At 40.1% G+C, this 15,611-nt stretch overlaps 1 protein-coding gene across 1 annotated transcript in view; it reads left to right on the top strand.

Annotated features, from left to right (window-relative positions):
- The window catches only part of phf14 (PHD finger protein 14), a 102,839-nt gene that overhangs the window by 13,130 nt on the left and 74,098 nt on the right, over positions 1-15,611 (top strand). Inside the window, exons 6-10 of the mRNA XM_034892756.1 lie at positions 4,416-4,575; positions 5,377-5,488; positions 7,013-7,150; positions 8,322-8,468; positions 11,066-11,336. Coding sequence (XP_034748647.1) covers positions 4,416-4,575; positions 5,377-5,488; positions 7,013-7,150; positions 8,322-8,468; positions 11,066-11,336 — 828 coding nt within the window. The remainder of the gene's footprint in view (positions 1-4,415; positions 4,576-5,376; positions 5,489-7,012; positions 7,151-8,321; positions 8,469-11,065; positions 11,337-15,611) is intronic.

A 15,611-nucleotide genomic window follows, 5' to 3' on the forward strand; every position in this document is an offset into this window, starting at 1 on the left:
ATATAAAACGGCAGTTTCAAACGGAGTGTTGGAGAAACCTTTTGATAAACTGCACTGCAGTACATCACCACCCACTAAAACCGTAATAATAAACACCTAGTAATGTCACCTTTCTGACAGTGTCAACAAAAACTGACAAATTATCATCTTTGTAAAAATAAATGGCAGAGCGGTTGTATTGGATTGCATTACATTGTACAGGTGTACCTAATGAAGTGGCCAGTGAGTGTAGATGGTTGATAAGAAAGAGACTGCTGCCAAGTTGAAATTGTAAGCCATTGATGTGCTGTCAAAATTTACAATTTGGAGTGTTACAAACTCCAAAACAAAAGTTTAAATACTTTAAGCAATTATTTAATAAAACTGAAGCTAAATTTAAAATACCTTCAAAAATATGAATACATCAAAACAAAAATAGCTTCCTGAAGTTTTAACATGCTAACAGTTTGTCTTCAGTTGTTGCAGACTGCTTACAGAGCCCTAGCACAGCCAAAGTAGCACACTTTTTAATTAATTAACGTTATTGGTTATCAGTCAAATAAATCAGATACAGATGTTTTTCAAATTGCCAAATTTGGGCCCTGATAATTGACTAAGCTGATAATTGTTCAATCCCTAATTACCTTTTATTCAGTCTTCATGCACACATTATTTTCAAACTGCTAGATGCAGCCAGAACTAGCTTTTTTTTGTAGTTCTTTATATTAAATCTCAATGCAGTTAAAAGTACTATTCTTGGTTCAGTCAACTCTACCTTGCCCCTTCCTTTTTTTCCTACCAAGCTCGTCATTTCTGACAAGGATAATCTTTCCTTCAGGGATTATGAAGATATCCTGTAGTCATCACTTTTTGTCAGCTTAGCTCATATTAGCCAGCAACCCGTGGCTTAACGGTCTGAGCTTTGTATCTGAGTTCAAAAGGAACATCGAAGATTTGTGCCACGGTTCAGCCATAAGTCGGTTAAACCAGCATGGTGGTCTTTCACAACCCCCCGTTCCATGATTCAAAGCCCAATCAGTGATGGTGAAGCCCACAACTATTCCAGTAATACCTTTTATTTAAGGAAATAATAAGTGGAGCTATATTGGAGCTAGCAGGACTTACTCCTGTGCCCTCCACATGGTGTGTAGGGAAGATGGAGGTACAAATAGGCAGTAGTTCTGTTCACATCTTGGGTTGTTAGATTTGGAGTAATTCTTCCGTTTTGAAGGTCAGGTCAAATTCCAGCTGTTGATCTTGAGTTGATCTCAAGAAGAAACCAGTGGCCTGTAAAAACTGAAGATAGACCCCACCAGCCTCTGAAGAGCAGAGTTTGAAATTTGTGATTCACTGTGACACACAGCAAATGGTTTTGTAATCAGAAAAGGACATGCACCCACCAAACAAAGTGTAGAGCTGAATAAACAACTCCATCTGCCCCAGTGTTTGCTTTCGTTGGGCGTCTGAATCCTCAGTGTGGCGCTAAGGGATGGGCATGCAGAACATTAAGCTTTCGATTTGTGAGTTTTTCCCATTGCTCAAAAAGCCTGAAGGCTGGCTGACTGAATTAGGAGTTAGTGTTATCTCCCCAATGGAGGCATAGTACTGATTGCTGCCCTCATTGGTAGTGAAGAGCATGTCTGCCTGGCGTAATAGCTGTCATAGAAACCGCGTCAGCCAAGTAATTGTTTAGGCAACCTCCGAAAATTAAAAAGACAACATTAACATTATTTCGCTTGGCTTCTTGTTGCTTCTCTGGGGCTACATTTTCTTTTTTTTTTTATCAAATGTTCAATTTGTGGTACTGCAGTGTCACAGTAGATACACAGCTTTGGACCAGAGTAGAACAGGTCAATTTTGTACTTTTTGTCTTGGACTTGGTTCCCAGATTGTTAGGATAGCAAACAGCATGGTTACATATACTCTACATTACATTCAACAATGTTGACAAGGTATACTGAGGTGTCCACTGATTTTAATACTCTGAAGACAGGTCATACATCATACCACTGCTAGTATGTCTTTGGATGCTGATTTGTTTCAGTCTTGTTCCTACATGTCATAATAGCTGGCAAGGATAGCTCTGAGCAGGATAATGACAACAGCATTCCTTTTGTACTTTCAGTTAGAAACACAAAGGTGGAAATCTAGCCACAAATAGGATCCAATTCAATTCAATTTTATTTATAGTATCAAATCACAACAAGAGTTATCTCAAGACACTTTACAGATAGAGCAGGTCTAGACCACACTCCAGAATCCACAAGGACCCAACAGTTCCAGTAGTTTCCTCCAGAGCAAGCAACAGTGCGACAGTGGCGAGGAAAAACTTCCTTTTAGGCAGAAACCTCGGTCAGACCCGGGCTCTTGGGAGGCGGTGTCTGACGACCGGTTGGGACCAATGGAGACTATTTTTTCTTTGTTATTGCCTTGTGTTGTGACCTCTATTGGCAGTGAAGGCAGAACAAACCAATGACAGAGCACGCTAATGCAGTTATCTCTTCCCATTCTAGTTTGGTGATTGATGGATTATTTCAGCTCAGGACGGCAAAATGTTTCTTAAGTGTTTGACTTCCGGAAAGAGGAAAACCTGCAGTTGAATAGTTGTAGTTTCTGACTGGCAAATACTGTAACATGGGTTTTGTTTCCATTATTTCTAGTCAAAGCACTTTATTATTTGAAATCCAGTGTATTACTAAGTAGGTCTTATTTTTGTAGATGAGGCCATCATTTTGAACTTAATAACTTTGTATGTACAATGTTAATTGCTGGAAGCTTAGATTTTGAAAGGCCACATTGCAAAAAAGAAGTCTGACGATGCAAGAAAGGTGAGCAGTCATATGGTTAAAGAGGTTGTTAAGGTTGTTCCCCTTAAGGTTGACATATTTTGAAGGGAGAACAAAGGTGAAAGGTATTAATAATAATAATAGTAATAATGTATCACCCAAATTGTTTGTTGAAGTCATCCAGTTTACCACTTCTTTTTGATCCACTTCCTACTTTATTTAGGGCAGCTATGGCTCAGGTTGGTAGAGTGGTTCGATCCCCCGAGTCTTATGTCGAAGTGTCCTTGGGCAAGACACTGAAACCTGAATTGCAAATTAGTGTGTTTATCTGATGAGCATGGCAGTACGGCAGCCTCCGCCGCAGTGTATGAATGTAGGTAAATGGTGAATGGTTCCTGTATTATGTAAAAGTTCTTTGAGTAGTTAAGACTAGAAAAGCGCTATATAAATACTGTCCATTTACACATTTGACCTACCGTACTTTTCGTAATTGTGTGCATTTTTTTTAAAGTTATTTTTTCCGGGTTTTATCCCTTTAATTAGTCAGAGAGGACAGCCGAACATGTGAAAGGGGGAGAGAGAGGGGGAGAGACATGCAGCGAAAGGCTGCAAGCTGGATTCGAACCCGGGCCCGCTGGGTCAAGGAGCAAACCTCTGTATATGGGCACCCGCTCAACCCACTGAGCTATCTGGGTGCGCAGTTGTGTGCATTTTATTGCACATTTTTAGTTTTACCTCCAAATAAAGTTGTTTAAAGTTGAGCTTGTGTACAACCTCCTTTCCTTGTCAAACATCATTGTATCTATATCATTGTATTCACAGATGTTAACAAATTAACCTGGTGAGCACTTTGATAACATGCAATGTATAATTACCAAACATCCTATGACAATTAGGGGGTTGTGTGTGGAGCACGGTACTTCCAAAACAGACTAGGTCTATTTTATGATCTGCCAATCAATCCAAGTACCTACACAACAATACTTTAGAATCAAACGTCCTGTATTCTCAGTGTTTCCCACAGTGTTTTGTAAGCCTGGTGGCCCATCGGCCCTAAAAAAAAAAGAAAGGTGAGCCTGCTTTACATGAGATTGAGGAATTTAAAAGACCTGTGTTTACCAGGCAGAAAGGGTCCAATGAGTTGCATTATGAGATGTGTTGGATACATTGTTTTTGGAGGTCAGAATACCTTGCCTCTGCTGCTTTATATATGGCCATTCTTTTTTTAATGTAAATCTCTCTCTCTCTCTCTCTTTCTCTCTCTCTATATATATATATATATATATATATATATATATATATATATATCTATCTATCTATCTATCTATCTATCTATCTATCTATCTATCTATCTATCTATCTATCTATCTATCTATCTATATAACAAAATAAAAAGTAAAACATTTTTAGTAAGTTCCTTTAATGGAATGATTACAATATTATTTTGAAAAGGATTAATGCGTTTTGGAAATACTAAACCTTAGAGAATAGATAACAGTAAATATGGGTTCTAAACACCCCCAAAATGAGATTATGAGGTTTGTAATGAATTATTTGCTACTGATCGCTATGGACAGTCAGCTCTTTGGCCTGTATTTCCTCTGATTCTTAGAGGGCAGCAACAAACCATGATGCTCACTTTTTTTCCAGGGTGTTATGGCGTGGACGGCGAAAGCGACTCAATCATGAGCTCTGCCTCGGAGAATTCAACAGAGCCTTGGTTTTGTGACGCCTGTAAGAACGGAGTGACTCCCAGTTGTGAGCTGTGCCCCAACCAGGATGGCATCTTCAAAGAGACGGACGCCGGGAGGTGGGATACACTAACACATTGACCCCAGTGGTCAGTTGCCATTCACAGCCAGCAAGTGGAACATGTTCAGAAACAAATTGTGACCAATGACCTTAGCTGGTGATATATTTACAATCTAAATTGGACATTTATTCAGCAGTGGAGAGAAAAGGGAAGTTGGATTAAGGAAGAGAGAGGGAGAGAGAGAGAACTGGCAAGAGGAATGACAGAAGAGGATGAAGGGAGGAGACAAGATAGAGGAAGAAAAGGAGTGAGAGAAAAGAGTGTTATGTGAAGCGTGGAGACTTCAGCCACGTTATCGCTGATAGTGCTCCTCAGCCAGGCTGCACCCGAATTTACTACTTCACTAGAGCATGAAAAACACAGCAAATTAAACTGTGAAGCGGTTGCTTGCTAGAGATGGATATCTTTATATTGGACTTCGGATTCTCTTCTCTAAAGTCCGCATTTGAAATTGTGTCACACCAAACCATAGCTAGAGTCTGGGGCTACATAAATCTATGAATCCATTTCTTTTTGAAGTGTCTGAGCAACTCACTGGAGCCAATTTCATGATATGAAGTTTCTTATTGTATGCAGTAATTCACCACACCAAATACAAAATAACCACAGCCATAGATTTTAATCAGTTTGATTGCATTTCTTGAACCTAAGTGACCGGAAATCAATACATTTAAAAAAACAAAACAAACAAAAGTAAAAAAATTAAAACTCACTTTTCACCAGGAAACTGTTCTAGCTTTCTTCCAACAAACCAGCCAGCCAATCAACCAATTAGTTTTTCTTGCTTTTCCCTCTCAGATGGGTGCATGTGGTGTGTGCGCTTTACGTTCCCGGTGTTGCATTCGGAGACATCGATAAACTGCGACCCGTTACGCTCACAGAGATGAATTATTCAAAATACGGGGCCAAGGCAAGTATTCTTTTTACATAATCATGCATGTTGGATTATAAGTTCATGTTGATTTATGTTTTACTCACATCTTTGACATCCTGCAGGATGCATTTTTATTTTTGTAGATGTTTTTCCTGATTTTTTTGGGGGGGGGGGATAAACTGAATGTATATGCATATATATTGATTGTTTTATTCCTGCGGCTTGTCCACAAGAACGAGAAAATACAAATTTCCGAAAAACCGAAGGAAAATGATTGCTCATCTGTTTTTAATTACTATTAAGGCATATGTGTGAGAGTTGAACACTGATGTAAAACAATAGATGTTACATGACGTCATAACTATTGGAATAACTGTCCACCATCTTACCTGGGTACTGTTGACAATTGCCACACTGCAGCGCCTGTTGCTTTACCAAAAGGACCATAATGACTAGGAACGCTGGATTCACCTCCCACATGTCAGTATAGAGTAGGTGTGACATTTTATTTGTTTTACATATAGGTAATATACATTATATTACCAAATGGCAGAAATGTCAGGGAACTACGTAACTTTATGGCTGATCGTGCATACGTTGTTTGTCCTCTATTTCTTAGCAATGTTATCTGGTTTCCTTTGTTGATTGACGAATAGATTACCTCCACCTGCTGGTATGGAGTTATTTCCTCTCACGCAGGCGCATTTAATCTGATGTATATCAACATCACTTGTTGTCAGCTTACCTCATGCTATTACACAATTCCATGTCCAAGTCCAACAGAATTCCATGTCACATCTGTTGTTTTATATCTATGAAGTTGAAGCACTTGTTAAAGAGACAGCGCACTGAAAGTGTTTGACGTGTCGGCTGAAGTGCAAGGATTAATAGGAGTTAAGGTGTCAGTTGGCAGTGTTGGCAAGCAAAAAAATTAGACAGCAATGAGCAGAAGTCTCAGGTGAAGTGAAAGCGCTAAAAACAATTTAACTCACTAAATGGAGTGGAGCTCTTGGTTGAAGAATGAGATGAAGTTGAACCATCATGTAAAGAGCAAAAGATGAAAGCATTTTTCACCTCTGAAATGTCAGTTAAAGGGTAGCGCTGGAGATGCATTTTTAACAGTAGTTGATATCCGTAAATGTAATAGTAACACTACATTTATGTAGCACTTTTACAAACGCACACTTACAAGGTGCTTCACACACATGCGCAATACATATGTAGAATAAAATAAGGATAAACATGACAAAAGTCAGGAAACTCCTCTCTGGAAGGGCTCCTCTATAGACATTTTAAGAACAAACATGAGTTCCAAAAGTACAAATTACATTTAAAATACAGCATAATGGGGGTGCAGGCCTCTACACAAAGGCAAATGTATAAAGGTGGGTTTTTAAAAGAAGCTTAAAACTGTCCAGGGATGGGAAAAGATTCCAAGGAGTTGGAGCTAAAATGCCAAAGACCCATGTGGCGATGGGCTAACGAAAGTTACCGTCTGTTCACCTTCTCGAGTTGTAGCTGCAAAGTGAAGTCTCTCCTGTTGTATTCTGTTGCATTTAGGAGTGCAGTTTCTGTGAGGACGCCCGCTTTGCCAGGACGGGTGTGTGCATCAGCTGTGATGCAGGAATGTGTCGCTCCTATTTCCACGTCACCTGTGCACAGCGGGAGGGGCTCCTGTCGGAGGCTGCAGCAGAGGAGGTAAGTGGTATTTAAAGCTTTTGGTAAAGTCATTGGTAAATTTACATCCAACTTCAGGGTAACAAATCTAAAAATATATTTTTTCTTGTAAATGTAAATGGACTAGTGATAGAATGCTTTTCTAGTCTTCACGACTACTCACAGCACTTCTACATAAGACAGGAAGTATTCACACAAATTCACACACTGTAGTTGAGACTGCCTTACAAGGTGCCAGCTGCTCGTCAGATAAACACTCACACACATTTACACTCAAATAATGTAACATTGGGAGCAATTTGCGGTTCAGTGGACAGTGGCCCAAGGTCACTTCGACATGACACTGCATAGCGTACATTAAACGCAATGAGTCTCTGATACCTTATTTGACAGAAATATGTGCATTTTACTGTGATTACTTACAATTTGAAAAATGAAAATGTATATTGTGCATGATCACATACTGTATACGCAGGTATACACCCTGACTGCAGATAAAACTGACATTAGTTCATCTTGTTGTGGTTTTTGTTAACATTTTTAACATTGTTTGGTAAATTTCTCTTAAACACATTTAGAGGATTTGAATTGCCATTTTTATATTTATATTTTATATCTCCATGTGTTTTTATTTTAGCACTTACTGTACATGTTTTATCATGTAACACTTTAGGATTTGCGCAAATATAAAGTGCATTACAAATTAAATGTAGTATTATTATTATTATTATTATTATTATTATTATTATTATTATTTCCTCTATGCAGGAAAAACCCAGTTGTTTAAATGTTGGTGTGCCCAGCCGTCGGATAGATAAAACTACTTTTTATGTTGTGCTTTATAATCTTTCTTGTAGTTTCAAATTTTGTCCCTGTTTATTTACAAAGACGTTGTTGAATATACTATCATTTAAAATGTCCATGTACCAATTACGTAATCCAAAGTGAAGCAGAAAATATAATTGTATTATATTATCACTAGTTATTAATATTAATCGCTTATGGATCACATTAAGTAGGTCCGTGTCTGGGAAAAACTGCTTTCTGTCATTCTCCTCCTGTGACAGAGTGAGGGACGGGGTGGACTGTGTTGTACAAACTGCCAATGTGGTTAAAACTGTAAACAATAATATTCCCATTATGTACTAATTATCGCACCCGTTGATGCATGTGTGTGTTTTTTTCCATCCAGGATATTGCCGATCCATTTTTTGCGTACTGCAAACAGCACGCAGACCGCTTTGACAGGAAGTGGAAAAGGAAGAACTATCTGGCCCTCCAGTCCTACTGTAAGGTCTCTGTGCAGGAGAGAGAGAAACAGCTTACTCCTGAAGCTCAGGTAAAGTTCATTATTTGGATCAGCGTGTTGATGGGGTGCATGTATGTTTGTAACTCTCTGTTCCATTCACCGTTTCTTTTACTTTTTGTCATTAAAGGTTTTATTTCTTCATACACACATAAACATCGAACACACACTGAACCCAACATCAACAGACAGTATATCCTGCATAACCCCCCATATACAAAGGCCTCCTGCAAATCGACATTTCCTTTGCCATGTTTATCAATTTTTTCATATGCCCTACCTACAAAAAACTTTCGTTCATATGATGCAACTTCTGACATTTCTTTCAAGTTTTTGAACATACTCAGCGACTATACTCTTCTATACTCTGAGAATTGTTTAAGCAGCAGGGCCACTCCCAACTTTTAACACCCTTTTAACACTTTCTTTTTTTATGTTAAACAGCTATTTGTGTATATTTGATTCTTTATTGTTTATATCATATTAATGTTTCATGTTTGTTTGTTATGTATGTATCAACTGAGTGTTAGTGTGATTTAAGCGTGATCTACATTACATGTCATTTTGCTGACGCTTTTAACCAATGTGACTTACAATTGCTATATATGTCAAAGGTCACTCACGTCTAGAGAAACTAGTGGTTAAGTGTCTTGCTCAGGGACACATTAGTTGATGTGTTGCAATGGGAATCGAACCCAGGTCTCCTAAACCAAAGGCATGTGTCATATCTACTGTGCCATCACCACCCCACTTTGCTTCTTTGTTTGATCTACGCTGTGGCAACGTACGTAGTAGGGTTGTAATCAACCAAAGAAAATCTTGGTCGACTGAAGTCGTGAAAATTTCGACTAAAAATCGACTGGGGGGGATGCAAGATTAATTACCTGTACTGTCCCGCAGTACTTGTGCTTGTAGGTTATTTGCAGTATATTAAATAGTTTTTTACCTAATTATTTTGCACTGAAATGCCACCCGTCTGTCGGCTCTGACAGCGCTCAGTGCCTCGCTGTGTTGTATTAACTCTGAAACTTTCTCTTTGAGTCCCTCACATTTTTGGTGATGGTGTGCCGTGCTGGCACTGTATATGAACAAGTTCTTAAAACCCCAGCCCTCCACAACAGCAATGGGCCTCATATCCTGAACAATAAAGTCAACAATTCCTTCCGTGATATTATTTTTGTGTTTGGACGATAGAGGCTTAACATCCAGCGGGGTCTGGGGGGATCTGGGGAACGCTACCGTCGTTGCGGGAGGGTGCGCTGGTAGTTATAAAAGCATTATTAGACTATGAAATACGCCAATTCTGTTATGTTCATATAGCCTGCTCAAAACAGACAGGGCAACTTAACGCAGAAAAGTTAGGTTACCGTTTTTAGGTGATATGCCATGTTTGTAGTCGAGCTGCGATATTCAAACTGTTGCTTGCAAACTTTGCTTTCAACTTTTTCCGTTATCTATTTTATAAAATGCTGCCCCACTGGCGATGTCTTTGACGTGGTAGAGGAGGACTGACTGTAAATTAAACACTCACAATTAAAGAAATATTCTGCAAAACACTAAAACAAGGCTTTCTAGTTCTTTCTTCAATCTGTCCCCAGTAGGTTGGGCTAATCCAAAATAAGTGAAAACCAGGGGGTTGTTCTAAAGACAGACTGTTACCTGTGGAACAGGGATGCTCTGGAAAACACCCCCATTAGCAATTAGTGCTTTCCACCCGTAAACCGTAACGGTCTACGCTTCCACTGGATGAAAAACATCCATAACACGGCAAAAAATTGACAATCCAAATTTTGGTCGAGCCAGAATGTATCGACCAATAAATCGACTAGTCGACTGGGAGATTACAGCCCTAGTACGTAGGTACGTGGAGACATGCATGGCATGCACCTCTTGAAAAATGTAACTACACATTGCGGTGAGAGTAGACTATTGCACGGTGAGGCACGTTGCTTGCCCGTGGCGTCCTGGTTCTTCTTCTCCATAAACAACATGAAATCAAGGAGGGGGTTAACTTTCCCTGATTTTACCCGTGGTCTGAAAGAACAGAGAAGACAGTTGGTTAATCTTACTATGACTCTAGAGTCGGTACTCGCTCTGAAGCTTTTCACTGTCATTCGCTCTACCACACACTCCCCGCACACACACACATGCCGACCCTGCTATTCTCTTAAAGAGATCGACACACCCACCAATGCACAAGTATAAATTTCAGGGCACTTGCATAGGCTATGGCGAAAGCTCTGCATGGTGCCCCTGCGAAACCGTCAATCACACCTTATTATATTTAATTCAATGTTCAGTGTGTTCAATAAAAGAACATTTGAAATGATTGCCCTTCCTTTGTTTTAACTTAAATGTGATGTATTTTCTCAGCATACTGAAAGCAGCAGAAAAGAAGAACAGATTAAATTTTAATATCTGTTTGTTTATGGCAAGTTATATCGCTATATTCAACAATGTTATCGCATATTGCATATTTTCCTCAAATTTTGCAGCCCTTATTTACGTCATATGCATGTATTAATAGGTGTGTGTGTGTGTGTGTGTGTGTATATATTTTTAATATAATAAAAGTATTAATTGGTTGATTCTGTGGGGAGTATGTGAACATGTGTGTATCCCACCCGCAGGCCCGAATCACTACCCGCCTGCAGCAGTACAGGGCCAAAGCAGAGCTGTCCAGGAACACTCGGCCTCAGGCGTGGGTGCCCCGGGAGAAGCTGCCGCGACCTCTAACCTCCAGTGCCTCAGCAATCAGGAAGCTGATGAGGAAGGCGGAACTGATGGGCATCAGCACCGACATTTTCCCCGTGGACACGTCTGACGCAAATGCCAGCTTGGACGGACGCAGGAAACACAAGCAGCCCGCCCTCACAGCAGACTTTGTCAACTATTACCTAGGTGAGGAAACTCCTATTCCGCTCCAGTCCCGGCAATGGTGTTGCTTTTTTTTTTTTATTTAACCTTCATTTACACAGGTAATGTCAGTGAGACCCAGGGTCTCATTCTCAAGAGAGACCTGTTAGGGACAATAAGCAACATTAGTTCCAGACAGACAAACAGATTACAATAGTTTACACAAGATGCATTAAAACAAAAGCCTACAGAGCCCCTCAGGGGTTATTGGTAGAAAAACACATTTGGCATGGGTAGCCATGTGCACATGAATACTTTTTTTGGCCCAGACCGGCTCACCCCAATGGATCAGACTCCTACCATCATTACACCATTCTTGAAGTCCCCTGAAGTTTGCGTTTTTATAGTACTATTCCCCCAAACCACTACAAATCTAAGTGCCGTGGACCAGTGTACTCTTGACCTACTACCTGGTCATTGGAGGTGCCCGTGGAGTACATCATCTCCATACTAAAGTCAAAGTTCAAGTTATTGTCAAAGCATGAGCTGTCAAAGTATAATTTCAAATGATTTAATAAAATGATGTATACAAGTAATATGTTGCCTGTGAACTTAACATAAATGTGTTAAGTACACCCATTCCTTGTTTGTTCTTTCTCAAACAAGGAATGGGCTTTTCGGTAATAGTTGGATGTAATCCGTAACCAAAGCAACCAGATTGCAGCTGATGTTACAGTATCTTGGACAACAGCGATAAGGCACTTCATTTGATGAATTTATTATTTACCACAAATGAGACAACAATTAGCTCAAAACTCTCCCCCCCCCCATCCTTTACTGTCTCCTCCATGGCGAGGCGGCTGTCTGGCTGCTGCTGCAAAGAGGAGTGCCACATGCCAGCCATAGAGCAGCGCAGGACAGATAGACATTTTGCAGAGGTCCGCCGTTTCAAGTGGGGATTGAATCAATTTAGTCAATTTAGTATGATCGAATCAAGTAAATCGGGATGGTTTTGATATCGCTTCAGATCCCAGCACCGACACTGCGCCAGGGTGCACTGTGATTCTTTGTCTCCATTAATGAGAATGTTTCTCTTGTTGCTGCATGGGGATGCCGGGGTTCTGCGTGTCTGGGTTGGAACTTGTGCGCTCCTTGGTAGGTCTGGGAATCACTGGGTACCATACCATACACGGTACATGGCTCACAATACCTAAAATATCACCATACAGCATTGCTGCTATTGCTTGACAATCCTAAAATGATACATCACGATATTGGTTGTGCAAATTTTCTCTCTTTATTAACTGCAAGTCCAAACTAATAGAAAATGGCGCCGTATTCAGTACGATGGCCGACGGACAAACACACTGCAACTTTATGACCCTGAAACCAAATGCAAAAGATAGATAATATATTTAATTATCAATTAACATCATTTACTGACACTACCAACAATGGCAATGGGTGTATCTGCGTTTGCAGACGCTAAAACCCATCTGCATCAAGTTATGAGAGTTTTGAAGGGACCATCTCAATCGAAAAATAACAGAGAGGCATAAATGTCAGAGCGGACCTAACAACAGGCCAACTGGATCTTACACCGAAAATCCTGTTGAGGAAAAGGATACGGAGGAAACAAGGGTAAAGAGGAGGAATTTGGAACCGGTTAAGAAGACGAGGAAGTAAGCCTCCATTACCTGTTTCTCTTTGTCAAATGTGCGATTTGGTTGCATGACATTGGTGGTGGTGATGATGGCACAGTGGAAATGACACATGCCTTTTGTTGTGGGAGATCCAGGTTTGATTCCCACTGCAACACATCAACCAATGTGTCACTTAATCCATAGTTGCTCCTGAAGTGTGTGACCTCTTACAGTACAGGCCGAAAATTTGGAACCACCTTCTCATTAAATGCGTTTTTTTATTTTATGACTATTCATGTCAACCTATATAACTGTTCCATAAATTTCCATTACTTCCTTGATTATAAAGTAAGTTGATATATAAATACTGTGAAAGTATCAAAAGGCTTAATTCAAAGAGAAATGCACACAGCCTGTATTTAGAAACTGTGCCTTTAAATGAGCCATCTGGACTTCTGCAGGTTGTGATGTCACAATTATATTACATATATAGTATATAGCAATTGTAAGTTGCTTTGGAAAAAAGCATCAGCTAAATGACATGTAATTTAAGGAAATTGCGTGACGTGTTAATGGGTTTACATTAATTCGCTATGATCGGGACACAGAGAAATGATTTGGGGGCAGTATTTGCATGGCTGTTAATGACAGGTGGGCAACAAACTACACGGTTTGTAAGAGGCACTGCTCTCGCCACTATGAAATTAGGGTGGGGTTGCAGAATGCTACAACAATGCCGTCTCCAGGGCATCTGATCAGCCCGTGTTTTTGATTGGGCAACAGCTGTGACCTCATCCCATTACTCCCCAATTAGAGCAGTATGTCACATCAGCTTTTAATGTTTTTATGTTTTAGATGTATGCTTATGATGTCAGATCATAATGTGATATTACTACTGCCTCAATTAAAATTAAAAACACCAAACTATCCAAGTCTGGAATACTGAATCTGTAGAAAGGCTGAGGGGGTGCTTTGAGCTCACAGACTGGGAAATGTTCTTTGAGGCCTGCAATGGGGACTTGAACACACTTAATGAGTCCATCTGCTCTTATGTATCATTCTGTGCAGACAGTGTCATTCAATCTAAACAAGTCAAGCTCTTTGGTAATAACAAGCCTTGGATATAAAAAAGAGCTCAAATGCGGTTTACATTTGAAGAAATTAGCTTTTATTCAAGGAGACAAACAACTTGTCCAAGGTCTCAGAAAAGAGCTCAAGCAAAAGATCAAGCTTGCCAAGCTTAATTACAAGAACACAATGGAGGAGAGGTTCACCAGGGGAGATGTGAGGAATGCCTGGAATTGTCTTAACACCATGATGGGCAGGACTCAGAATGCTGGCACAATCCAATGCCCAGATCTTGCTGCCTTGCAGAGTAACCTAATAGTTTCTATGCCAGGTTCAACAATGCAGATCCTGCCGAGGGTTGGTTCCCACACAACACCAGCCATTGCTCTGAATCCATTTGTGTGGGGAAGAAGAGGATTGTCTCCATCTTTACCTGTCTCCATTCGAAAGCTAAGCTAAAGCTCCAGACCCAAATGGACTGAAGGGATGCATCTTTTCCAGCTGTTCCTTCTGTGGAAGTAAACCACCATTATATCTGTTTTCCCAAGAGACACAATGTCAAAGCAATGAACAATATCAGAACTATGGCGCATTGGTCCATCCTCTGCCAATGGATGGAGAGAAATGTTGCAGGTGAACTTATCACCGTGCTCGGAGAGTTTGGACCTATTACAGTTTGCTTATAAATCAAAGCGAGGTGTAGAGGATGCCAGCCTGACTCTTCTGGACACTGTAACAGGACACCTCAACTCTCCCAACTTCTTTGTCAGGATCTTATTTATGGATTTCTCTTCTGCATTCAATACAGCAAACATCAACACTCTTCTGGAACGCCTCCAACTGCTGCAATTAACCCTCTGTACCCGAGACACTCGCCCACGAGTAAAAAAACACTTCTGATTCATAGTTTAATCATTTTAAAACCATACAAGCGATTGACTAATCCTGACGAGTTAGCGGTTACGGAGGTCACTTCCGGGTCTTTTTAGCCTCTACAGGTGGTTTTCTATTGAGCCTGGAACTTCCAGCCTCTTTGGGTTTTAAATCCACACTGTTACATCCAAGATTGATCCACTTTATGTCCATAATTCATCGCGTTTTGGCTTATTTCTGCCGCTAGATCGCTGCTCCGTCTCTCCTCTCTGTTGTTTCCGGAAACAAAGGCCCCACTATGCCCATATATGGGAGACAACGTCACCCTCTTGTATAGAAGGCCAGAAGGGACAAAAAAAACAATAGGCTCTATGGAAGGCCAAGAGGCGCACTATTTAGACAAGCATTTGCTTGTGTAGCATTGCTGTGCGTGTAATATCAATAAATAAGACATTATTATGTTATTGGCATAAGTAAATGTCTTGTGAGCAAAAGCGTCTTGACTTTCTTTGAAAAAATGCATGCATTTTGTCAACTGTATAAGTTATAATGATTGTTTCTTCACAGTGTGAGTCCCAAGACGTATGAGAAGTGTTTTAGAGAGTAAAATGGCTTAGGTTTTACTTATCTGTCTGTGGTATCAATACATATCTGGAAGATTCATGTTCCGTTTTATTTATTTATTCGTCTTTAAGGCCCTACAACCATTTTTAACATGCAAGTGACCTCACTGCAA

Source organism: Etheostoma cragini, chromosome 14 (assembly GCF_013103735.1).
Source record: "Etheostoma cragini isolate CJK2018 chromosome 14, CSU_Ecrag_1.0, whole genome shotgun sequence".
NCBI lineage: Eukaryota > Metazoa > Chordata > Actinopteri > Perciformes > Percidae > Etheostoma > Etheostoma cragini.